This window comes from Emys orbicularis, chromosome 2, assembly GCF_028017835.1.
Source record: "Emys orbicularis isolate rEmyOrb1 chromosome 2, rEmyOrb1.hap1, whole genome shotgun sequence".
Taxonomy (NCBI): domain Eukaryota; kingdom Metazoa; phylum Chordata; order Testudines; family Emydidae; genus Emys; species Emys orbicularis.
Genome location: NC_088684.1, coordinates 259,835,895 through 259,863,464, shown reverse-complemented (window position 1 = coordinate 259,863,464; position 27,570 = coordinate 259,835,895). Strand labels below are relative to the sequence as shown.

Here is a 27,570-nt window from a genome sequence, read left to right as displayed (position 1 = left end):
ATCTGGCTAGGGAGCGCAGCACATAGAGGGGAACAGGGACATGTGGCAACCAAAATACACTTGCAGGAGGCACTGTGGCAGCATATCGGAACCATAATATTTCAGTTCTTTTCTGAAATATTTCAGTTTTCAACTGAAAACTAAAACTTTTCAGTTTTATGACATTCAAGGTTGTTTATTTTTAAATGAAAAAAATCAAAGTTTTCCCGTGGAAGCAGACACATTTGGGGGGAGGGAAACTATATGTAAAATCTAATTTTCTGTTGAAAAACAGTTTCAATTAAAAATGTTAACCAGTTCTAGTACATATGTCTATCACTGTATATTAAAAGAGATCAAATATCACTGTACATTAAAACATGTACAGGGTGAAAATGCTGTAAGAAGATTCTGTAAAACAGAAAATGTGATGCTAATATTATCTACTATGCAACAATTATATCATAAGATTTTATATTCTTTAGTCAGTTCAAGTTTTTTACTCTTGATTTATCATATTCCTTTTCTCTTCAAGCAGGAAGACATTCTGATGTTCTGCAGGAAGTCTAAATTGCTTCCAAAAAATGACAAAGTAAAGCTGTAATTTTTAACTATGGTTAAATTATGGGGCTTTTTGCAATAGAAACATAGTAATTTTACTGACACTAAAAACCTTAACATATTAAGCTGAAATGCAGTAATTCTTTTATACTCATATTAACAATGCTGTCAGGTTGAATGCTCTACAGTATTACTGTGACACTAAAAATAAACATAAATCTAGTTTTAAACTACCATCAAAATAGTAACTCTTACTGCAATTAATAACACTGGTGTCCTGTTTTGAATTCCTTGCCACATATAAATGGTTATTTCCTACTTGCACAGAGAGCTGCAGGCATCTATCATTCCAGATAGAAAATCTTGTTTTTTCTCTATTCAGATTACTGAACAGCTCTCAGATCATATAGAAAGCCCATGTTTCTTGACTGGAGTTCGAGCTGCACATCACTGAAAGAAGCTTGTATTTAAGTATACCTGGCCTATTGGTATTTTTTTCATACAACATTAAATAGAAGTATGTATGTGTCTGTCTAGCATACTTGTGTGTGGGGTCACACACAGATTAGATAGAGAGAGAGAGATAATGGAGATATTTCAGCATAGTCAATATTATAATTCTGATATAAATTTAAAAAAGACTGTAATTCATCTAAAGTACAATTTCATATTCTTTACTAAATGTAACCAAATCTCAATGAAAAAGCAAATTATTGCTCATTATGCAAATGAAATGAATATTTTTATCGGGAGCTAGTAATTATCATAATGATTCTATCTGGAATCGGCAGTTTGACTTCAATAATATCCTTTGAGAGAGTATAAGAAACACACACAGGAATGAAGCACTAGGAGAAGATTTTCTTTCCTCTACGTAAGAGCCAATATAAAGGAGTTCCTTCCAGGCTTCTATTCAAGATTTTTGGCATGTCCATATGGCAAATTCTGCCCCAAAAGGCATCATTCCAACCATATTCTTTAAGACGAAGGAGCAAAATCTGAGCAAATTAAACGCTTGGGGTCAGTAGTCACTATGTAGAAAAAAGCCAATCAACTAGAATATAAGTATTAAAGCTAGACTGAGCTCTTTAAATCTGTTCCTCCCAGTCCATTTTTTTTCTTATGTGGACCATAGGTTTTGTGTTTTGTTGTTGCTGTCTGTTTAGAGGAAAAAGGCTAGCTCACTTTGTTTCTTTTCAACCCATGTAATGCACATTACGGTCAAATTCTCAAAACTAAAGCCTTTAAAATTGAATCTCCAGGTTGTTGGTTTTTTTCATGCACAAAGCCCTACAAGTTGGTATACAAATTTAGAAGTTGGGATAAGGCCCTTTTTTCATTTTTGAATCTCTGTTAACAAAAGTGATGTTTGCATATCTAGAGATGAGCACATATGCCTTTACTAACAACATTCATAGAATTTTATCACTATAAAATACAATATCCTGATAGCATTGATCTATTGACAAAAGAGCAAAGTGAGTGGATTTATTTTTCAATATGATGAATTTCTGCATTACAGATGTGAGAGGTATTATTTACAAAGTTTCCATTGAATGTCTGTAGTAGTTTCAGTTGTACTGTGCAGTATACCATGAGCATAAGGAAGATAGATGATTTGTCTCATCATTGTGTATTTATAACTCGGTTCAACATCTCGATCAACGATAGAGAAAACAATTTTGTAAAAGCTTCTACTGTGAATAAGGACTTCAATAGTGCATACTAGGGCTCTCAAGCAATTAAAAAAATTAATTGTGATTAATCGTGCGATTAAAAAAATTAATCATGTGATTAATTGTGCTATTAAACAATAATAGAATATCATTTATTTAAATATTTTGGATGTTTTCTACATTTTCAAATACATTGATTTCAATTACAACACAGAATACAAAGTGTACTTTGCTCACTTTATATTTATATTTGATTACAAATATTTGCACTGTAAAAACAAAAGAAATAGTATTTCTCAATTCACCTAATACAAGTACGGTAGAGCAATCTCTTTATCATGAAAGCATATGAATCTTTAGTGCATCTGGTATGTAAATATCTTGCAATGCCGGCTACAACAGTGCCATGCGAACACCTGTTCTCACTTTCAGGTGACATTGTAAACAAGAAGCGGGCAGCATTATCTCCTGCAAATGTAAACAAACTTATTTGTCTGAGTGATTAGCTGAACAAGAAGTAGGACTGAGTGGACTTGTAGGCTCTAAAGTTTTACATTGCTTTGTTTTTGGGTGCAGTTATGTATCAAAAAATACATTTGTAAGTTGCACTTTCATGATAAAAAGATTGCACTACAGTACTTGTATGAGGTGAATTGAAAAATACTATTTCTTTTATCATTTTTACAGTGCAAATATTTGTAATCAAAATATAAAGTGAGCACTGTACACTTTGTATTCTCTGTTGTAATTGAAACAGATATATTTGAAAATATAGAAAAACATCAAAAATATGTAATATATTTCAATTTATATTCTATTGTTTAACTATTTGATTAATCGCAATTAATGAGTTAATCACGTGAGGTAACTGCAATTAATCGTCAGCCCTAGTGCATACCCTTAAATTATTCACAATCTCAAAACAGTGAGTCACTGCTTCAATGGGTGGTGTGTGAACTCCTCCTTCGGGGAGGCTAGCTCCCGGCCCAGCCCTACCCCACCCCTTACGCCCAAGGCCCTGCCCCTACCCCACCCCTTCCACCTCCCCACCTGCCTGCCAGGGCCCCGAGGCCCCCCTCCATCCTACTGCCAGAAAAGCCCTGGCCAAACTACCCCAAGGACCAGCCCACCCACACAAGCTCTCCCAATCCCTGGGCCATTGGCCAGACTGCCCTACTGCACCAGCTGGCCCAAGCACTGGCCCGCCTGCCCCAGCCGCCCCAAGTCCTGGACCACCAGCTGCCGTGACCCCCGGCTGGCCCGAGCACTGGCCCGACCCCCAGGTCACCAGCCGGCCCAAGCATTGATCCAACCCGAGCTGCCCCAGGCCTCTGGCTGTCCTGAGTGGCCGGCCAACCAAGCTCCAAGCCGCTGGCCTGAGCTGAGCTCCCACCAGCTTTGGGGGAAAAGGAGAGTGAGGGCGGGGCCACGGCCTGGGTTAGGGAAGGCTTAGCCTCCCCTGGCCTATTATACATGCTGCCCATGTCTGCTTCCATCTGTATTCTCAGATGTAACACATCAGCTAGTAATCCAGGCCCTAGAATCTGGGCCATGAGCCCCCAGGCAGGACTGAGACTGTGGCCAACACCTAGCCACTCACCCAAAGAAGTGGAAAAGTGGGCTAGTGAAGCTCTAGCTCACAGAGGGCCCAGAAAGCTTCTGTTTGGAGGAGATGTCCCCTGAGTGGCAGGGACACATTACTTAAACCAGAAAGAGGCACAGGAAGCTGTGCCTGGCTGGCTGGCAGCTGCTATGGACCCTGCCTACTTGCCTGATTCCTGAGCCCTGCCTGTTCCTGCCCTCCTTATCCCAGAACCCTTTCTATTGCCAGTTCCTGCTTTCCTGCCTCATTCCAGGTCTCTGCTCCTATCCTAACCCTGACCCTGACCCCGGCTCTGACCTTTGGCTTGGCACCTGACTCTGACCCTGGCTCTGGTTTCAGGCACCTGACTCTAAGCATTAGGTATGATTGCTCACACCTTGGTCCCTACAGGTATACTGATTGGCTGCCTCTTCTCAGAGCTAGTACTGCTGGAGATGAAAACTCAGCATTGTGCAGGACATGGTGGGGCAGCAATTCTCTTCCCCTGCAAGTGGTGTACAAGACATTTATATGTTAGGAGAGAGTTCAATTTTCACATGCACCGAGACAAATTCTGCTCTTAGAGCAGTACAGGTCTAGAATAACTTAACACTGAAACTAATGAGCAAATGGCAGCAGGATTCACAAATGCCATAGCTGATTAACCATATACAGTCCCAAGAGGTAAGTGTGTAGGTGTGAACATCTTACTCACATTGTGTGATCAGTTGATGGCCTGTGGTTTTCTTCCCCAGGATGTATGGTTGCTCCATTTCCAAGGCCCCAATGGAATGCATTAGTGGAATGGACTGAAACAGTTGCTGCTGCCACTTCTGTTACTGGTTGATACCATTCACATAGGTTTTCACCTTCAAAATCACAAACTTCCACAGCTTTACAAGACAAAATTAGAATACTTAGTATATGTCTACTAACTGGGAATGATCAGACTGTTGATGTTAGGGTCTAGTGAACAATATGGGTATAAAAGAATTGCAGTTTAGTTTCTTTAATGAGTATTTATACAGCATCAATAAGCATGGCTTCTCCCTATTGTTACAATATCAATAGTACTCACTATATTATTGGCTAAGGAACAAATTCTAACCTGGGGAGAAAAATCATTATTCACCTTGGTGTCTAACATCAGATCACATTATTTATGAAAAGGACCTGTTTCCTCTGGTGATGTCATATGCAAAGATATCAGTGTAAAAGCCATTAGCTATCCGTGTGATAGCAACTTTATGAAGGGAACTCAAAAAGCAAATTAGTTTTATTTTAACAATCCAAATCATATCTAAATGACTTACAGTAATGCTACCATTTGGCATTGGGACCAAAATACTGAATTACCATCTTATTTGGGTAGTATTTCAGCCTCCTGGGATTAGCTGATCCCTTCTTGAAGATGGGACAAATGAGTATTCCAGTTGCCTTGTCCCACTCAGTGTCCCCACACACAGAATCTAATGGTTAAGGCTCTGTGTTTGTCATGGAGGTCATGGCAACCACTGGGCCAGTCGCACTGGCTGCTGCTGGGGCAGTTCCAGGCCAATGAGGGCTGCGGGAAGTGGTGCGGGATGTGCTGGACGCCCCTTCCCGCAGCCCCCATTAGCCTGGCACGGCGAACCGCGGCCATTAGGAGCTGCGATCGGCTGAACCTGTGGACGCTGCAGTAAACAAACCGTCCTGGCCTGCGAGCAGATTTCCCTGATGGGCCGCGTGCCAAAGGTTGCCGATCCCTGCCTTAGATGATCTCTGTATTAGTAAGTTATAATGTGTGAGGACAATATGTTGTCCTGGGGTAACCTCTTTGGGGGAGTAGAGGTTGGGGAATGAAGGAGGGTGGGAGGGCTAACAGAGCAGCTTTATTAGTTTAAAAAGTTACGGTAAAGCTAACCACAACCAATGTCTCTGCCTAATTATCTATAAGATTAATAATGCTTTCTGACAGTGATGAGTGGCACAGTCTAAAGTGCCACACATATTCTTTTACAGTTTTACGTGTTTTATAAATATTATGTTTTAAAGTGCAATTGACAGTGGATAACGCCCTCCTGTGCACAGATTGCTGCCTGCAGGACGTACTTCAGGCATATTCAGATATTGCCATTTAAGCGATGAATTGCAGTCATTTCTGTGGTGACTGCAGACTTCAGATTGCATGCAGTAGACTAAGCAGTATTCTCCATAGCATTTATCCCCCTGAAGAGATGAAGGGTGACTTGGAAGACAGACCTAAATTGAATTTGTGAGAAAGAACTTGTTCTACCCAGTGAGCTCTGCTTTATGCTAAAGTTTCACTTCAGTGTTTCTCCTCAGTAACTAGAGCTGGATGAATACTGCATGAAAATGTCCATCAATATTTGAATTTGTAAATCACTTCCACTTTTTCCGTTTGGGTTCACTTACCATGGACACTCAGTGGCTAATGTTTTACTGGAACAAATTTTAACAGAAAGTAGATATCAAAATCACATGTGAGTGTATTTGTGGACAATATATTTTATATTCATACATACACAAACAAAATATTTCACTTTATAAATGATCACACATTTAATCAGGAAAGAAAAACAATACCATGTGATTTGGCTGACCAATCATAAGCATGCAACGTCTAAATTTTTCAATATTCATAATCAATCTATACAGGAAAAAGCTGAAGAGATTTGTGAAATTAAAATCAAATAATTTTGAAGAAATTGCTATATTCAAGGAAGTTTCATGAGTATTAAAAATAAAAAAAATAATTTATTATTATTTATTTGTCGGAGAAAAACTGAGTTCTCACTTTTTGTTTGGGTACAGCAAGTCAGAAGCTTTATTCACTCTCACAATTGTGCAGAGGGAGAGAGCCAAGCAGGTCTCTCTCACTGATACCTAATTACAACAAGCATTTATACCTTTCATTACAGAAAATAATGAGGGACAGCTGCATTTTGTTATACATAAGCCATCTTGATATCTTATTTCTTAATTGTTTTGACTCTTGCCAACATACAATATTTCCTATACCTTATCTACACAAGGTCTTCTACACCTTATCTATACAAGGTCACAATAACTTCTCACACAGTACTTTCTCACCCGCCTCACACAATCCTCGCTTCTACAAATCTCGCGTTATTAGGGTTACAGTTAGCCTGACTCTTGCTAACAAACTGTCATGCATTGCAGTTCTTTTCTGACAGTTCTTTTTCTGCTTCCACAACCCCCCCTTTTGTACTTCTAGTACAACAAACATTCTCAAACCTCTATTTGCATCAAGTCCTGGACTTCAGATTCTATATCAGATGTTTCAATGTTAGCGGTTCTGATTGGATGTAATGACAATGCATGATTAGCATGAACATGAAAGGTATTACTATTATTACGTCTTTTACAACAACAATAACATAATCCTAAACTAACTAATAACAATACAAGCAATAACATTCCCATAGCAAAACTATAATGGGGTTGTTGTACAGCCTTAGTTACAAAGCACAATACATTATACTTAGTACATAAAGTGGATACTCTATAAGCAGTCTGAAAGGCATACTTTTCAACTTGATATATGTTTTGAAGCATGTGAATTTGCCCTTGTACTTCAGAGATTTTCTGAATCTCTGGTAACAGTGAAAACAAATTCTGAAATCTATCAGGTACTAAACTAGTCCAATTAAAGGGTATCTGGAACCTAAGGGCTACTTGGAAAGCTCTATCTGCAGGCCAGTAAATAATATGATTGCCTGCAGTGGTAGTGAGATTAAAATGTATGTCTTGTAATGTGGTGTCATTAACATACACACAGCTATCGTTAGCTTGAAAAAGTAAGTGTCCTGTCAGGGTAGTTCCTTGTCCCCTACCCTCCCAGCAAACGTAGTCATAAACAGTGACAACTTCTCCTGGCTCCAGTTTACGGTTACACTGAAGCTGTGGGGTTCTAATGGCCAAAATGTCCACTGACTTCCTAACCCCATCCAAATGTGAGGTGTAATCCCAGGAGCACTGACTAAAAATCGATTGGGCATATCAGGTGGTCTAATTTCCCAGATGTCTCGGTGAATTATCCAATCCCACATGCATCCTCCCCATGGACCCGGCAGGATACGGTATGTAGGAGCCCACACCCCCTTTACCGGTCCATATGCTTGGAAGGAGCACTGAGAACGTCCGCACTTCCATCCAGAAAGTTTCCAAGTAAGTCTCCATGGCCACAGATCAGATGGTACTCCTGATGTGTCTGTAAGGGCAGTGGGCCAAGCCTGATGTTCTAGATCATTCCGAATGGACATCAGCTGGTCATTCAGGAAATCCTGAGTCTCTGAACATGCTAGATCCCACTGCAATGCCTTCCCAGCCTCAGTGATATTCAGTACCATCTCTCTTAGCAACTTCTGGGTCATAGAACTAAGGGCGGAAATAACATGTAACTCACCAACTCCAGCCTGTACCTGGGTTAGTTGTGCTCCAGAAACAAGGCCAATGGCCTTCTCTAGTTGGCCCAATTTCTCATCATGTTCCTGGTTCTTAAAAATATTCCACACTGCTGCTGCACTATTGGCCCCATCCCACAGGGATCCGGTCAAGTCTCTCTTCTTTCTAGAGGAAATAACCCAAGCCCTCTGTTGTGCTAATCTAATGGCAGCCCCCTGTGAACAATTTGGGTATTTGTCTGATTATTCACTAATTGGGTGACCAAATAACAATAAGGGCCTCTCTCATTTAACACAGTACAAGTTCCAGGAACAACCATCATATCTACTTCACTATAGAACCCATCAATTGCAATTATTAATTCTTGGGGTTCGCTGGTAGTGATATCATGTATTTCTATCTCTACTGATCCATTTGTTTTCCATTCAATTGTTTGCTCATATACATTATCCTGAACTTTAAAGAATAATTTCTCTGAACAAAATTTCAGTAAATCACTAAGATGTGAAAGCCTTGGCCAATGGGTTTCATTGGAATATACAGTACGGTTTGTATCTGGGTAAGTTACAGTGGTGGTGGCAGGGGTCAAGGGACTAGTGGGTGTAGTCCTAGTGGTGGCAAGGCGGTTTTGATATTCATCTTCTGAAAGCCAATTAGGAAGGGCAGTGCATCCTGAAGGTACCTGTCCATAAGCACAAAGTCCTGCCCCTGGAAAGAATCCACCCCACCACTGGACCCCGCATTCCCAGGAACGGTCCCCACAGTTCCCTCCTTGCCAATAAACGATGCTCCGTCTTCTCCACCAGGGCCAGTTCTTAATGTCTTTTGTAGTCAGGAATTCCTGGACTTTGGTGGTTTCAGCAGAGCGAGTGTTTCTTCTTTTCTTCTTCAAAAGCAGTTGTGATTCACCATAGTGCAGGGGAGAGGTTACTAGCACTTCACCCTGTACTGGTGTGATTCCTGTAAAAGAATTCAAAGGCATTGTAGATCTGTCAGAGGACAAAGGAGAGGTTACTAGCACTTCACCTTGTCCTCCTTCCCTGCTGTCCAGGAGGCACAGCAGAGCTAGCAGGAGAAATAGGCTGATCAGCAGCTGGAGAATCCTCTCCAGGTGGAGGGGTCTTTTTGCAGTAAGAAGCATGGTTCCAGGTGGGCAGTCCTTGGCACTTCACAGCGGTGTTGGTGGTTAACAGGACTTGGAAAGGGCCTTTCCAGCATGGAGCCAAAGCAGTCTTTCGTTGATGGACTTTACATAGACTCAGTCTCCTTGTTTCAATGAATGGCAGGGCTGCTAGGGTCTTTGGGTAGCACTTCTTTTATCTGTGAGAAAAGAAACCTAACACATTTCATTAATGCCTGGCAGTGTTTTGCAGATATCATAGTTGTTGGGCACATTCAGGCCCCCCCTTTTCTTGGCTGTCAGCCAAGTCTTAGCTGTGGGTAGTATCCTTGGATGGGGCCAACGTCTTATCTTTGGACTGAGCTTGCTAGCTATTTTTTTCCTCAGTTAACTCATTCTGTTCTTTTTCCTTCTCCCCTTCTTGGCTTCTTTTAACCTACAAAGGAAACGTCCACTCTTCACTCATACACCTTTTCCCAACAATGAACACATACACATTGCCATTATACAGTACATTAGTCGTCTTATTCAATGTATGCCATGTACACCCTTCCAGTAAAATAACTTTATTACAGAGCTTTGGAGGAACAAACCAGGACAAGCACACCCACTTTTGAGGAGTTCACTCGGTACAACCTCAGGTGTCCAATAGCTTTCCTCCCTCCCCAGCCCTCTGGCTAGAAATCTGAGGTAGCCAGAAGGATCCCATGGGCAATATGGGGAGTGGGTTAACCTTCCATGTCCTTGCTTCCAAAGACTGTTGGTATGCAAATTTTAACAACAATTTTTTCAATTAAAAATCTGGCCAATGAAGTTTCTTTTTCTTACTTAAGCAACTGTATTAGACTTTAGTATATCACATTTTCCTGATTTATCCAAACACTTTTTGTATTCCAAGTTGAATAAAACAAGTATCTGCTTTTTTTGATTTAACCCTTCTATTTAATTTTGAACTAGACTGTCTTATGAAATTATTAAACCCAACAATTCTGGCCACAAGACAAACACCACAAGACAGGACAAAGAACACAAAAATAATTCCTATTGTACCAGTAAATGCATGGTACATTGAATGCTGTTCAGCTGGCATCCGTTTTCTCTGATGATCTGAAAGACAAAAGAACAGAGGTCTACCCCTTCTGGGTAGTCAGTCATTGCTTAAAATATTTCCTTTATATACACATACTCTTGTTGATTTTAGACAAAACAGAGGAATTACCCCATATTTCCTTGTATTTGTTTCATAGGCAGCCCAGGTTTCAGTGGCTTCTACCTTATTAGTTAGAAAATTGCATTAATACAGATGCTTTCTGGCTTGCTTCCAGATCCAAAGCTATCCACAGCTTAAAGATTCTTACTTTAAAAGGGACACAATTAACTTTCCCAGACTTTTGATTGCCTTTTACTTCTAGCTCCTGCTTTCAAACACCCAGTGATCTGAAAAAGACAACACAACCTATACTGGTAGGTTTGCATTTCTTTTACCTCTGCTACAATATACACTGCACATGTTCTGGGGAAAATGCACATCCTCTCCACAATTCAATTTCCATAACACTAGCCACATCAATTTCTACACAAGGTGTAACTGTTTCTTTTGTGCTTACAAAATCTCCATGCACCCCTAGTAAAGTGACAGCTCGACCACACAGAGCCAGGGGCACTGTCCTTCTCTATCTTTTTACCAGATCTTTTATCTGCTATTTTGTTACCCAAAAACAAATTCAAATCTTTTATTCTCCTGGCTTTGACTACCCTGCTGCAGCCACAACCTTTGGTCTTTAGTTAAAACATTTTAAATCTTGTAAAGCATTAAGTCACCTTAAGGATTAAATGCTAAACACCGTATTAAACAACACTAGTTTCCTGTGTCTGGCAAAAGTATTTTCGGTTTTTGCAACTTTAAACAATACCAATTCATCTCAAACTTATAAAACACAGATTGTATACAGCAGGAGTGTTCTTCAGCAAATTAGACTAACGTATTCATAGTCGAATAATTCCACTTAAATAACCTCTTGCCTGAATTACTTACAGACATTCCTACCAAGTTTCACTGCTTGATTCCCTTTAGCAACTACAGAGTTAACTTTTCACTCTCTTTTCTTAAATCACTTGCTTGTCTCCCAAAACGACACCCAACTCAACTCAGATTTTACCATTCCAATTATTATCCTGGGGATTTGAAATCCCCATGCTTATAATTACTTACTCCTTTCCTTCCACTATGCCCTCAAAGTTTCCAACCTGTTTTCCAATCTCTCTATCTATTGCCTGCCCGCTTGGGCCCAATCCTGCTTTTCTCGCTGAACCGTCCCTTCCATGGGCACCGGCTTTTTCACTACCAATTTAGATAGGAGGGTGGGCTTCTCAACTAGCCCCCACCCTTCCTGGTCTCTTCTCTTAAACATTCTTACTCACAAGGCTACCCGAGTCCTCCCTCGTGAGGCTTGCCACTTGGGCAAAACGCAGGGCCCATTGGCGTTTAACTATTCAATTTTCTCTTGTGGCAAACACACTGCTGTTACAGCATATGCAAACACAAATGGTTAAATTCTGACAAGTCCCTGAAGGACCGGTACTTGCTTAGCCAGTGCTTCCTTTTCTGCCTGGAAGTCCTGTCTCAAGGCTTGCAACTTGCCCTGGGCATAGGTTTGAGTTGCTGCCTGGTTCATGATCTATGCTTTTAATTGCTCAATTCTAGTTATCAAGTACACAACTCTTCCTATTACTCCAACTTCTCTATTGCCCAGTCCTGCTACGACTGGGGTAGATCCACCTGACACCCTTCCCGGTCAACCGGGGTGGAGAGAGGAATGCTAAATCCCTCTCCGGTTCTCAGACTTACTGCGGCTGAGAGTAGGCACACTTTCATACTCACACACGTATGTCCAGACTGGCCACGTCTGTGTATAACGTTGAGAGAAGGTGCTGTGCAATCTCCAACTTGCTTCCTCTCTTGGGAGGGCAGTTCTTTTACACCCTGAAGTCTCCTGGGGCGTCTTTTCAGTGATTCCAGTCCAGGCCGGCTGCCTGTGGCTTCTTCAGCGTCCCCAAACCACGCCGGCTCCAGGGTCGCAAAGGCAGACTGTTGGATCTCACTGGACAGTTAAGCTTTGCAAATGTAATCTCAGCACTGTAACTTGTATTGCCTTTGGTTTGACTATGTCTATATTTTTTCACAGCCAGCTGGGGCCGAAAGTAGTTTTTCTTTGTACTTAGCCTGGTCTGCATTGATTCTTGACCTTGAACGCAGATTAACTTTCTCTTTATCTCTGGACCAAGCTGAATTTCAAATTAACCCGTTCCTTTCCTCAATAGACAAATTGCTCCCATTGTGTGTCAGAGGCTTTCTTTTTTGGTGATTAAAAACTCCTCTGAGATGTATGATCTTCTCTAGATTGAAGGTACCTTCTAGTGGGCATTGTTTAGATGAATTTTCACGCGTGTAATGATTCCAATTCTCTAAATACCTGCAGGTTGATGGACCATAATGTACGTACATAAAATAAGCTGGGGTACCCTTAGGGGGTGAGAGGGAATCCTTAGACTGTCCCCCACCCATTTTCCAATCACACACACAGGGAGGAGGATGCCCTGTCCGCGCTAGCGGCATATAAACTAAGGATCTCTCCCTACAGGGTACTCACACAGGAGAGACTAACGAGGATAGCCATGACCTCCTACACCTCCCTTCAGCAAAGAGCGTCGGCTAATCTCAGAGAGACGGCGCCGCTTACTCTGTTGCATCCAGTGAGATGGTCCGACTGTCAGTGGCTCACACGGAGAGGAAAAGGGGAGGGAAGATGGGTTCACACACTCCTAGACCCAGGCAGCCTCCTCGCCGGACGATGCCAGGCCGAGTTAGCGTACCGTGGGTCGGATCTCCTAAAAGATCCTCTAGTTACCGGGCTTGCGTTAGAGTAGTTCTGGTCACGAGCCAAAAGACTTCGCAGAGTACTCTGGGCGTCTTCCGGTAACACTCAATTCACACTGGTGTACACACACACACACACACACACACACACACACACACACACACACACCAAGGCCTTACTCCAGGTACTATTCCCAAGTACCTCAGGTACTATTCCCAAGTACCTCGATGCATCACTCGAGGCGGTAAAAACCCCTCTTGAGGCGGTAAACAACCCCTCTGTCCGGACTATGAGGCAGTAAAAACCCCTCCTGCTGAGGCGGTAACAACCCCTCAACACAGGTGCAATCCTATGCACCTCGCATATGCATACAGGGGGCGGCAAACAATTCCCCTACGCCGCTCAGCATCTGACCTTGCTGCACAGTCAATAAGTTCGGATGGCGTGAGCCCAACAGGGACAGACGGCCCCACGGACAGTCCTCCTCCGACACCCCAATAGAGATTTCAAAAGGTCTCCTACCTCTATTGTGGCGCCATGGGGTTCGAAGGGGAACGATCCGTAGTAACTGCCGGTGCCTCTGAGGGCGTTGCCATCCCGGACGAGCCCCCAAATTGTCGGAGAAAAACTGAGTTCTCACTTTTTGTTTGGGTACAGCAAGTCAGAAGCTTTATTCACTCTCACAATTGTGCAGAGGGAGAGAGCCAAGCAGGTCTCTCTCACTGATACCTAATTACAACAAGCATTTATACCTTTCATTACAGAAAATAATGAGGGACAGCTGCATTTTGTTATACATAAGCCATCTTGATATCTTATTTCTTAATTGTTTTGACTCTTGCCAACATACAATATTTCCTATACCTTATCTACACAAGGTCTTCTACACCTTATCTATACAAGGTCACAATAACTTCTCACACAGTACTTTCTCACCCGCCTCACACAATCCTCGCTTCTACAAATCTCGCGTTATTAGGGTTACAGTTAGCCTGACTCTTGCTAACAAACTGTCATGCATTGCAGTTCTTTTCTGACAGTTCTTTTTCTGCTTCCACAATGGTGATCCATAACAGCTGATTTGTATTCAGTGCTGAACAAACATTTAGACTAGAGTTGGCTGGAAAATGCTCTTTCACTGAAATCAAAATTGTCCATGGGAATGTGTTGATTTCAAAAAAATTTCATTTAGAAAAAGATCTAAATGAAGCATTCAATAATATCATAACATTCCATTTCAACATTTTCAGAACTGAATGTTTCCAATTTTCATTTTGAAACTGCTTTTCATGACAACAATTTTTTTTGTATTATGATTTTTTTGAAAGTGGAAATCAAAACTAAATGTTTTGATTGAACAAAAAAAAATTTTTTTTTAATGTAGTTTTGTGGCAATTTTTGAAATTCAATGTTTCATTCAAATTCAGAATGAAAACAAATTTAGAAATTTCAGAATTTCCCATAAACTGAACATTCTGGTTTCCCACACCTCTAATATAGACACAGTTCCTGCCCTGAAGGGGTAGTCTAAATATATTTCCTCTTGTGAACTAGCAGACCAGGATTATCAAGGACTATATTTTAAGGCACAAATATAAAGCAACAGTTTGATTTCTATTATTAAGTATCTTGATACTAGAAATCCATCAGGAGCAACCAACAAGTTACTTCTTTGTAACTCTTTTGGCTATATCCACTCTTCCCTTCATGACATATTATCTTAATTTCTTGCTCATCAACAATTGCCTTGCTGCTTTAAAAAGATGAGCAGTAATTACTGGTTCAGTTAATTTGAGAAACTGTATTTATTTATTTTTAAATGGCTACGTATAGCAACTAAGCACTAAGTGATATAAGCTTTGGAGTAAGTAATTTGAGTTGAAATATAAAGTGTCAGATCCCAGTCAGCACATTGGAAGGTTGAAGATGCATTACATCTCAGATTCCCATACTACAAAGCTGAAGGTTAGTCTTTCTTTGGGGAAGCTTACATGAAGATTAATGCCAGGATGTAAATACAGAATAGCAAATGAAGATATGGAATAATTAAATATTTTTAATATCTCAGAATAAATGTGTTAGTGCAGCATAATAATTAGTTCACTGACCACAAGAGGACTCATCAGACTTATCAGAGCAGTCAGGTCTGAAATCACATCTCTGGATCATCTGGATGCAGTGGCCCGTTTCTCTACAGACAAATTCCTTCTCTGTGCAATTGTTCGTAGGGACTGTTGCAGGAACTGAAGTTCCTGAGGGTGTTGATGAGATAGTTGGCAAATTTCCTTATGGAAAAAAAATAATTCAAACAATGTCTTTATTCAACAGTTCTTTGATCTCTGCACCTGAACTGTGGAATTGCTGTGAGACTCTCCTCCTATCTAACATCCCTTTGCTATCATCTCCTTGCTGTTCGGTCCATTAAAAAAAAAAAAAGTTACTTTGACAATCACCTTCCTGTCCCACCACTCTTACTGTGTCATGCCAATTTCCTCTCCACTGGATTCCTTTCTCATCAGGTTTAAGCACCTAATTCCCACAGTCCACTCCCAGCATCTGGCAGTCAGAGGCCAGGGACACCCAGAACATGGGGTTGTATCCCTGACCATCTTGGATAATAGCCATTGATGAACCTATCCTCTATGAACTTATCTAATTCTTTTTTAACCCCGTTATAGTTTTGGCCTTCACAAAATGCCATGGCAATGAGTTCCACAGGTTGAGTGTTTGTTACGTGAAGAAGTACTCCCTTTTGTTTTCTTTAAACCTGCTGCCTATTAATGTCACTGGGTGACCTCTGCTTCTTGTGTTATGTGAAGGAGTAAATAATTCCTTATTAACTTTCTCCACACCTTCTCAATCACGTCCCCCATTAGTTGTCTCTTTTCCAAGCTGAAACGTCCCAGTCTTTTTAATCTCTCTTCATATGGAAGCTGTTCCATGCCCTTAATAATTTTGTTGCCCTTTTCTGAACCTTTTCCAATTCCAATATATCTTTTTTGACATTGGGCGACCACATCTTCATGCAGTATTCAAGATGTGGGCGTACCATGGATTTATATAGAGACAATATGATATTTTCAGTCTTATTATCTATCCCTTTCTTAATGATTCCCAACATTCTGTTAGCTTTTTTGACAGCCACTCCAAATTGAGTAGATGTTTTCAGAGAACTATCCACAATGACTCCTAATTTAGATCCTATCATTTTGTATATATAGTTTGGGCTATATTTTCCAATGTGCATTACTTTGCATTTCTCACCATTGAATTTCACCTGCCTTTTTGTTGCTGAGTCACCCAGTTTTGTGAGATCCATTTGTAACTCTTCACAGTCAGCTTTGGACTTAACTATCTTGAGACTCATCAAGCCCTCGGATCGCTACCCCTTCCTGCTTCTCCACGTGGGCACCAATGATACTGCCAAGAATGACCTTGAGTGGATCACTGCAGACTACGTGGCTCTGGGAAGAAGGATAAAGGAGTTTGAGGCGCAAGTGGTGTTCTCGTCCATCCTCCCTGTGCAAGGAAAAGGCCTGGATAGAGACCGTCGAATCGTGGAAGTCAACGAATGGCTACGCAGGTGGTGTCGGAGAGAAGGCTTTGGATTCTTCGACCATGGGATGGTGTTCCAAGAAGGAGCAGTGCTGGGCAGGGACAGGCTCCACCTAACGAAGAGAGGGAAGAGCATCTTCGCCAGCAGGCTGGCTAACCTAGTGAGGAGGGCTTTAAACTAGGTTCACCGGGGGAAGGAGACCAAAGCCCTGAGGTAAGTGGGGAAATGGGATCCTGGGAGGAAGCACAAGCAGGAGAATGCAAGAGGGGAGGACTCCTGTCTCATACTGAGAAAGAGGGACGATCGATGAGTTATCTTAAGTGCCTATACACAAATGCAAGAAGCCTGGGAAACAAGCAGGGAGAACTGGAAGTCCTGGCACAGTCAGGGAACTATGATGCGATTTGAATAACAGAGACTTGGTGGGATAACTCACATGACTGGAGTACTATCATTGATGGATATAAACTGTTCAGGAAGGACAGGCAGGGCAGAAAAGGTGGGGGAGTTGCGTTGTATGTAAGAGAGGAGTATGGCTGCTCAGAGCTCCGGTATGAAACTGCAGAAAAACCTGAGTGTCTCTGGATAAAGTTGAGAAGTGTGAGCAACAAGGGTGATGTCGTGGTCGGAGTCTGCTATAGACCACCAGACCAGGGGGATGAGGTGGACGAGGCTTTCTCCTGGCAACTAGCAGAAGTTGCTAGATTGCAGGCCCTGGTTCTCATGGGAGACTTTAATCACCCTGGTATCTGCTGGGAGAGCAATACAGCGGTGCACAGACAATCCAGGAAGTTTTTGGAAAGTGTAGGGGACAATTTCCTGGTGCAAGTGCTGGAGGAACCAACTAGGGGCAGAGCTTTTCTTGACCTGCTGCTCACAAACAGGGAAGAATTAGTAGGAGAAGCAAAAGTGGATGGGAACCTGGGAGGCAGTGACCATGAGATGGTCGAGTTCAGGATCCTGACACAAGGAAAAAAGGAGAGCAGCAGAATACGGACCTTGGACTTCAGAAAAGCAGACTTTGACTCCCTCAGGGAACAGATGGGCAGGATCCCCTGGGAGAACAACATGAAGGGCAAAGAGGTCCAGGAGAGCTGGCTGTATTTTAAAGAATCCTTATTGCGGTTGCAGGAACAAACCATCCTGACGTGTAGAAAGAATAGTAAATATGGCAGGCGACCAGCTTGGCTAAACAGTGAAATCCTTGCTGATCTTAAACGCAAAAAAGAAGCTTACAAGAAGTGGAAGATTGGACAAATGACCAGGGAGGAGTATAAAAATATTGCTCAGGCATGCAGGAGTGAAATCAGGAAGGCCAAATCACACTTGGAGTTGCAGCTAGCAAGAGATGTTAAGAGTAACAAGAAGGGTTTCTTCAGGTATGTTAGCAACAAGAAGAAAGTCAAGGAAAGTGTGGGTCCCTTACTGAATGAGGGAGGCAACCTAGTGACCGAGGATGTGGAAAAAGCTAATGTACTCAATGATTTTTTTGCCCCTGTCTTCACAAACAAGGTCAGCTCCCAGACTGCTGCACTGGGCAGCACAATATGGGGAGAAGGTGACCAGCCCTCTGTGGAGAAAGAAGTGGTTCGGGACTATTTAGAAAAACTGGACGTGCACAAGTCCATGGGGCCAGATGCGCTGCATCCGAGGGTGCTAAAGGAGTTGGCGGATGAGATTGCAGAGCCATTAGCCATTATCTTTGAAAACTCATGGCGATCGGGGGAGGTCCCAGATGACTGGAAAAAGGCTAATGTAGTGCCCATCTTTAAAAAAGGGAAGAAGGAGGATCCGGGGAACTACAGGCCAGTCAGCCTCACCTCAGTCCCTGGAAAAATCATGGAGCAGGTCCTCAAGGAATCAATAATGAAACACTTAGAGGAGAGGAAAGTGATCAGGAACAGTCAGCATGGATTCACCAAGGGGAAGTCGTGCCTGACTAACCTAATTGCCTTCTATGATGAGATAACTGGCTCTGTGGATGAGGGGAAAGCAGTGGATGTGTTATTCCTTGACTTTAGCAAAGCTTTTGATACGGTCTCCCACAGTATTCTTGCTGCCAAGTTAAAGAAGTATGGGCTGGATGAATGGACTGTAAGGTGGATAGAAAGCTGGCTAGATCGTCGGGCTCAACGGGTAGTGATCAATGGCTCCATGTCTAGTTGGCACCCAGTTTCAAGTGGAGTGCCCCAAGGGTCGGTCCTGGGACCGGTTTTGTTTAATATCTTTATTAATGATCTGGAAGATGGTGTGGACTGCACTCTCAGCAAGTTTGCCGATGACACTAAACTAGGAGGCGTGGTAGATACACTAGAGGGTAGGGATCGGATACAGAGGGACCTAGACAAATTAGAGGATTGGGCCAAAAGAAACCTGATGAGGTTCAACAAGGACAAGTGCAGAGTCCTGCACTTAGGACGGAAGAATCCCATGCACAGCTACAGACTAGGGACCGAATGGCTAGGTAGCAGTTCTGCAGAAAAGGACCTAGGGGTCACAGTGGACGAGAAGCTGGATATGAGTCAACAGTGTGCTCTTGTTGCCAAGAAGGCTAACGGCATTTTGGGCTGTATAAGTAGGGGCATTGCCAGCAGATCGAGGGACGTGATCGTTCCCCTTTATTCGACATTGGTGAGGCCTCATCTGGAGTACTGTGTCCAATTTTGGGCCCCACACTACAAGAAGGATGTAGAAAAATTGGAAAGAGTCCAGCGGAGGGCAACAAAAATGATTAGGGGTCTGGAGCGCATGACTTATGAGGAGAGGCTGAGGGAACTGGGATTGTTTAGTCTCCAGAAGAGAAGAATGAGGGGGGATTTGATAGCAACCTTCAACTACCTGAAGGGGGGTTCCAAAGAGGATGGAACTCGGCTGTTCTCAATGGTGGCAGATGACAGAACAAGGAGCAATGGTCTCAAGTTGCAGTGGGGGAGGTCTAGGTTGGATATTAGGAAACACTATTTCACTAGGAGGGTGGTGAAGCACTGGAATGCGTTACCTAGGGAGGTGGTGGAGTCTCCTTCCTTGGAGGTTTTTAAGGCCCGGCTTGACAAAGCCCTGGCTGGGATGATTTAGTTGGGAATTGGTCCTGCTTTGAGCAGGGGGTTGGACTAGATGACCTCCTGAGGTCCCTTCCAACCCTGATATTCTATGATTCTATGATCTTGAATAATTTTGTATCATCTGAAAATTTTGCCAACTCACTGTTTATCCCTTTTCCCAGCTCATTTATGATCATCCCACTATTCCTTTTTTTGTCCATCTTCAGCCTCCTCTGTTTCTTCATACAAACTCACCACTGTTTGTGTTGGGGCCTTGTCCCCTGAAGCTCTATCGTTTAGAACAGACTTCTTAAATCCTTCTGCCTCCCTATCTAGTTTCATTTGTCAGCTGAAGACATTTGCTCCCTTGTCTATATCTCTTAATTTCCCTCCCCCTCCACCATTGCAGATATTTTTACATTAACTTTGTATCATTTAACTTTATACATTGTTTGTGTGAAAGATGCCATACAAAATAAAGTTGTATTGTGCACTATTTAGATTTGATTTTTAAAAAAGGGAAATGATCCATGAGAAAAGTATACAGCATGCACTACAGTCCTGCTGGACCTAATAATTTTGCCTAGAAGAAGTTTTTGCATGCTAAAACTATATTTGTCTGCATGAGAGTCTGCTAAGATAGCAATTCTAGGAAAATCATTTTGTGCTAAAATGTCTGCTGTTCTACTGGTTTCTGTTACTACTGTAAGTCAGCTGTCAGACCATATATTACATTTCATTTTTTTCTGCAGCTAACACCAGCCCTCTTGGAAGCTTACTCTTTGTTTGTTTGTTTTGTTTTTGTTATGAAACACGGTAGGCATGGAATTTTGTAGACGTCTTGGGACACAAGGTATGATGTTTCTGTAGACATTGTACCAAACTAGATAGTGAAGACTTCAGGCAGACAGTAGTATCATTAAAACTGTTTGTGTACTGTAGTGTGAGTGTTTGACTTTTTTGTTTTGACATTGTCAGAATAATGTCTTCATTAAATTGATTATATACATATGTATGTGCAGATCTCTCTCTCTCTCTCTCTCTCTCTCTCTGTGTCAGTCAAAAGGTGGAATGAATTTTGCCAAGTGAAATTTTAATATATTTACACTACTTTAGAAGTTTGGTTCTCCTTCGAGAAATCAAATTACCTTGTTGCTGGTAATGGAAAATGAGTTCCAGTGAATGCCTATTAGAGCTGCTGACATTTTTTCCCTCCACCCTTAGATACTGGAACTTCTGTCTTACAGAGCTTATTTTCTAGCCAGTGTCCCCAGGCATCTGAGCACAGTTTCTTCCCCTTACACATCTGACCTGATCTTAGACCTTAAGCTTAAGTGTCAAGAAGCACTTCCTTTTTCTATACGGTCAGGACTCAGGATACCAGGCATATCTAACATAAGAACAGCCATACTGGGTCAGACCAAAGGTCCATCTAGCCCAGGATCCTGTCTTCCAACAGTGACCAATGCCAGGTGCCTCAGAGGGAATGAACAGAACAGGTAATAATCAAATCACATTTTCTGCTTTTCACTAATTAGTTTTCCAGATGTCAATTGCCACAATATTTCCTTTCTGTCCTCAATAAGCACACTCTTGAACCTGCTTGAGGACATTTCCAGGACATTGCTAGCTAACTGTTACCAGGGGATGGTGAAAGGTTCTGGGTAGTAGGGTTAGGCAGATGGGAAAACTAGTTGGGATTTGATTGTTAGACAGGAGAGACAAGGTTTGAGTAGGTTTTCATTTTACAGAACAAGTTCCTCCACTGATGTTATTAACCAAAACGAATCAGTTACAAGTCCCAGGTCTCTGGGTGCAAAGAGATTTATAGTTATTTTCTAACTTTGTTCTCACCATTGTAAAGGGTACAGTCTGTAAAGGACAAGTCATCAATTCCAATGTCTCCACAGAAACCATCTCCCACAGTACCTTCCACCAAGATCTAGGGAAACAATAATTACGAAACCATTTGTCAGCATATAGTAGACTTTCACTTTTCATTAGGTATTTAATATCAATTGATAGAAGAGCCATTTACTATGTTTCATGATTTTAAAATGAGCTTAAATTTGTTCTTGTGGAGATACTGTATTTGGTAACACTTCATGAAAGAGACTAATCATTATCAATGCTCTCTGGTGTTCACATTAATCAAAGTGAACTATCACATTAATGTGGTTGGTTATACAGTCACATTTAAATCCACTGAAACATTGTGACGTAAAATGATGGCAAGATGGTACAATAAATGGCACATTATGATTAGGTCTTTTAGTAGTTACTGTAATAACATTAATCATATTTAATTAATAGTTATGTGAATAAGTTATATACTTTTATGAGAATCCCACTAACCTGAAAATAATCAGATACACAGATATACTCTAGCAAACTTTAAAGAGAGGTACATATTTTACTAAATGTCATTAAAATAGCAGATACTTTATACATTTACTTCTCATTATTGCCAAAACATAGAACAGATTAGTATTTAGAATAAACAACAGGCAAGAGAATTAGCTTCTTTCCTTTTGACTGATTCAGAACTGTCAAACACTGTGATGTCACAACCAATACAGCTACGGAGACCCTGTCAGCTTCAATATTCTTAATTTTAACTTTCCTTTAAAAAATTCCTTGTTTCTTATAGAGCTCCCTTAAAATGCTATCTCTTTTTTTTTTTTTAAATGTACAAGGCTTCCCTGTTTCCCTGTTGGATGTTTATCAAGGTTAGAGCTTGCTGAAAAATGAGAACATTTTTTATTAAAAAAGTGAGAAAAAATTCATCTCAGTTCTTTTTCCTCCACCCCCCACAACAAGGTTTCCAGATCACCCCCATTGTAATGCTCCATCACCTCCTTGAGAATCCCCAAAACATTTTAAGTAGTCTTGCAGGGTGTAGTTGTCCCTCTGCCCAACTTATGGTTCAATCACACTGAAGATGCCTCCCATGAGTGACTGGGTAAATGACTAAGTAATATAGCCCTTGCCACACTTACTGTCCTGGTTTCCTTACCCTATACAGGGAAAGCTAATAACCTGTGTATACCAAGAAAAAACATCATAGTTAATTACTGAAATAACATGCACACAGGAATGAGTTTCCACAAAGCCCATGAAATGCTGGTTAAAAACTCAAATGCAAGTCTCAACATATGACATTGGAGCTCAATACCAAGTTCACACAAAGGAACAAAAAATAAGTTGTAATAAGATGCCACAGTACTGCTTCACAGTACTACTGAAACATAATGTTTTTGCAATAATGTCTAAAACTGCAAAAACAGAACATTTATTCCAAAAATTAATGAACCACAACTCCAAATAAAGTCACCAAAGATATGTGGTAATTGTGAGGAAGTGTCTTGATTAAATGTCAGTAGCATTTTGAATAAAGCATCCTGGCATCAAATGCCATCTCAAAAATATACATTTGGATATTATGCTTTAATTCTTTTTTTGTCCTATAGTTAATTAGCTCTTTTAAAGCATGTGCAGTTTCTGAGATCGGCACTGCATCTCAAGCAGGCAAGGTCCCCAACAACATAGAAAAAAGAATTATGGATGCTTGTTTTTACTCTCTAAGAGAACCACTGTGATAGATAAATCTCAATATTGATGAAACATTTTTATAATTAAATTATTATAATTTATTCTTATAATATAGGATCATTAAAAACTTGTCTGTGCCTTTACTGAATTTTAAGAAATACCTACTCTTCTGCTATGCCCACAATGCATGGAGAATATAACAACACTACCTTATGTTTTTGGTTGCTTATGTTATTAAATAAGATATTCAAATTAATTAAAGAAATTTCAGGAAGCTTCTACTTTCTATTCCATAGTTAAAAGTCTCATGTGTCAAAGGAAGGTGACACCTCCTTGGCCATGAAACCATGTTTACTACATCCAAGTGTGTTTATGAAGACTCTAAAATGCAGCTTTTATAACTACTACTTTGTTTTAATTCTATACTATTTCCATTTTGTACTATGTTTTAAAGTGTTTATTGGTTATTGCAATTTGTGCTTTGTACAAAATACTTAATAGAAATTTTAATGGCCAGTTGTAAATACTATAAACAACAGGTCATAAATCTAAGGAGAACTGTAAGGAAAAAAGGCAACAGACAACAAACTGTCTTTATCAAAAAACATAACACCACTCTGGTCTAAAATATCATTTGGAACAGATATGATTTTTATTTCAAACAACAGACTTTGAAAAATATTTATGTCCTGACTTTAAAAGAATGCAAGACTGTGTGTGGGGGGGGGGTGAAGAATGGGAGATATTATCAGAAGCCATAAAACATTAAAGCAGGCTTTCCTACCCCTCCCTTTGCGGGAAAAAATCTCTAATTAAACCTACTCAAAAGGTACTCAAGAATTTTCTGCTCTCCTTAATTTTATAGCACTCATCACAACTCTTCCAGTTGTCTATACAAGCAAGACTGCTAAGAAGAATGAACTCAGAGGACCACCAAACAAACAACCTCAGTGACTTTGCTAAGGGCTTGTGTACACTGGCACTTTACAGCACTGCAACTTTCTTGCTCAGGGGAGTGAAAAAACACCCCCCTGAGCGCTGCAAGTTTCAGCGCTATAACATGCTAGTGTAGACAGTGCACTGGTGCTGGGAGCTAGCTGAGGTGTTATTTTTAGAGCCCTGGGACAGCTCTCTCCCAGCGCTGTGCCGCGACTACACAAGCCACATTAAAACGCTGCTGCGGCAGCCAGTGAAGACGTGCCCTAGTATGCAAGGTCTTGGAAAAAATTTTGAAGGAAAAAGTAGTTAAGGACCTTGAGGTGAATGGCAATTGGGACAAATTACAACATGGGTTTACGAAAGGAAGATCGTGCCAAACCAACTTGATCTCCTTTTTTGAGAAAGTAACAGACCTTCTAGATAAAGGAAATGCGGTGGATCTAATTTACCTAGATTTTAGTAAAGCGTTTGATACTGTGCCGCACGAGGAATTACTGGTTAAATTAGAAAAGATGGGGATCGATATGAAAATCCAGAGGTGGATAAAGAACTGGTTAAAGGGGAGACTGCAGCGGGTAGTACTGAAAGGGGAACTGTCGGGTTGGAGGGAGGTCACCAGTGGGGTTCCTCAAGGTTCGGTTTTGGGTCCGATTTTATTTAATCTATTCGTAACTGACCTCGGAACCGAATGTAGGAGTGGGCTGATAAAGTTTGCGGATGACACAAAGTTGGGAGGTATTGCCAATTCGGAGAAGGATCGGGATATTTTGCAGGGAGACTTGGATGACCTTGTAAATTGGAGTAACAATAATAGGATGAGATTTAATAGTGGGAAGTGTAAGGTGATGCATTTAGGGATGACTAACAAGAATTTTAGTTATAAGTTAGGGACGCATAGGTTGGAAGTGACGGAGGAGGAGAAGGACCTCGGAGTCCTGGTTGATCGCAGGATGACTATGAGTCGGCAATGTGACGTGGCTGTGAAAAAAGCTAATGCGATCTTGGGATGCGTTAGGCGAGGTATTTCTAGTAGGGACAGGGAGGTGCTGCTTCCGTTATACAAGGCGCTGGTGAGACCTCATTTGGAGTACTGTGTGCAGTTCTGGTCTCCTATGTTTAAAAAGGATGAACTCAAACTGGAACGGGTACAGAGAAGGGCCACTAGGATGATCCGAGGAATGGAAAACCTTTCCTATGAAAGGAGACTCGAGGAGCTCGGTTTGTTTAGCCTAACCAAAAGAAGGCTGAGGGGGGATATGATTGCTCTCTTTAAATATATCAGAGGGATTAATACCAAGGAGGGAGAGGAATTATTTCAGCTTAGTAGTAATGTGGATACGAGAACGAATGGATATAAACTGGCCGTGGGGAAGTTTAGGCTTGAAATTAGACGAAGGTTTCTAACCGTCAGAGGGGTAAAATTTTGGAACAGCCTTCCGAGGGAAACGGTGGGGGCGAAGGACCTCTCTGGCTTCAAGATTAGGCTTGATAAGTTTATGGAGGGAATGGTTTGATGGGATAATGTGATTTTAGTCAATTAGGCATTAACGGGCCATCGCGGGTAAAATGAGGGTCCGGCTGTAGAATCTTGCCTGTATGCTCGGGGTTCTGCTGATCGCCATATTTGGGGTCGGGAAGGAATTTTCCTCCAGGGTAGATTGGCAGAGGCCCTGGAGGTTTTTCGCCTTCCTCCGCAGCATAGGGCAGGGGTCGCAGGCTGGAAGATTCTGTTGTGGGTGAGTCAGCTTTTGTGGCCTGCATCATGCGGGAGGTCAGACTAGATGACCATATTGGTCCCTTCTGACCTTAAAGTCTATGAGTCTATGAGTCTATGCCCTCAGATATTAACATGGAGAGCCGAGACAGAAGTTAGCTCAAGCACAGCCACAAAATGATTATGATTTATTAAGACAGGTCTCCTTGCTAATTTTGGTCTTAATTTACCAAAGAAGAGCATGCCCATCCAAGCATTCTGTGTTCTGTTTTGTGATGTTTTGTATAATATCTTTATTTCTTTCTTTAATAATAAAACAGTCATTATAATGTTGACGATTATTATGCCTGTTTTTAATTATGGTGTCCCCTAAGGCATGGCAAAGAATCCTGTGTGATTAAAATTGTGGGAGTCACATCCTCTAAAGGAGCAGGAATCTACCTTAAAATACTGTAAAGGCAAGGAAGAGGATAATGAAGCAGTAGTGAACGGTTAGCCATACTCTTATTACTGGAAAATATACAGATTGAGGGCTGCCGTAAATTACTTTTTTTGCTTTAGATATGTTCCTACATTACCCTCACAAATATGAGTTTGCATATATTTGATGGTTTAAGGCTTGATTGTGGAGTTACCATAATCCCTGAGTAAAGGGCAGCATGTAGTTGCACTGTTTCAGGGCCCTGCTCCTGCCCCCTTAAAATTAATAGCAAAATTCCCATTGACTTCAGTGGTGCAAGATCAAACCCCAGGAGGAGACCAAGGGGCATGTAATCTCCACCAGAGCTTTACCTAGTACAGATTAGTTCCCCGTGCACTAACTCAGCGGCAGTAACCAGGGTATTGGAGGTCAAGCTCCTTCCACACCCTGGTCACTTGAATGGGAAGGGGAATAGTAGCCCATAATCTGTCACCCATTCAGGGATTTTTGCTCACCTTTATGCCCCTGTATGAATACGTGTAGGACAATGCCCAATCCTGCCCACAGTCCACATGAAAATTGCAAGGATAGTTTGCCACTAGGATATCACATCACTGTAAATAACATTAAATCTAGATAATGTTTATCACTTATACAGTAATTGACATGTTTAAAGCACTGTGCAAACATTAAATAATTAAGATGCTGCTTCCACTCGGATGATGCATATGGTTGACAACATCAAAGAAAGCTATCCAATAAAAAGAACAGGTACAAAAATAGATAGCAATTTATTTATGGAACAATGGTCCTGTAGACAAAACAAGTACTGAGTTGCAAGATGACACTCATTTGTGATTTCTCACTGACTAATGCACTGCATGCTGTTCTAGTTCTTGGTGAAATTAACTAATGTATGCATGAAAGATTGTTTTAAAAAAGCATGCTTTTGAAGAGAATATTAATTAATCCAGCATAATGTGTGCCTAAAATGAAAACCTCTAATAAAAAAACCCAACAGAATTATTGCAAGAAAAAAGTCTCCTGTCCTTTCAACGAGGAGCATTACTTTTCCCCATAACACACACAGACACACAAAAATCATATCCTAAATAGTCATCCC

General features: G+C 41.3%; 1 protein-coding gene across 1 annotated transcript in view; it reads right to left on the bottom strand.

The window, feature by feature from the left end:
- Window positions 1–27,570, bottom strand: part of MALRD1 (MAM and LDL receptor class A domain containing 1) — a 378,194-nt gene that overhangs the window by 275,919 nt on the left and 74,705 nt on the right. Inside the window, exons 9-11 of the mRNA XM_065399653.1 lie at window positions 21,676–21,763; window positions 15,333–15,509; window positions 4,514–4,691 (exon numbers count right to left, since the gene is read on the bottom strand). Of these exons, the coding sequence (XP_065255725.1) occupies window positions 4,514–4,691; window positions 15,333–15,509; window positions 21,676–21,763 (443 nt within the window). The remainder of the gene's footprint in view (window positions 1–4,513; window positions 4,692–15,332; window positions 15,510–21,675; window positions 21,764–27,570) is intronic.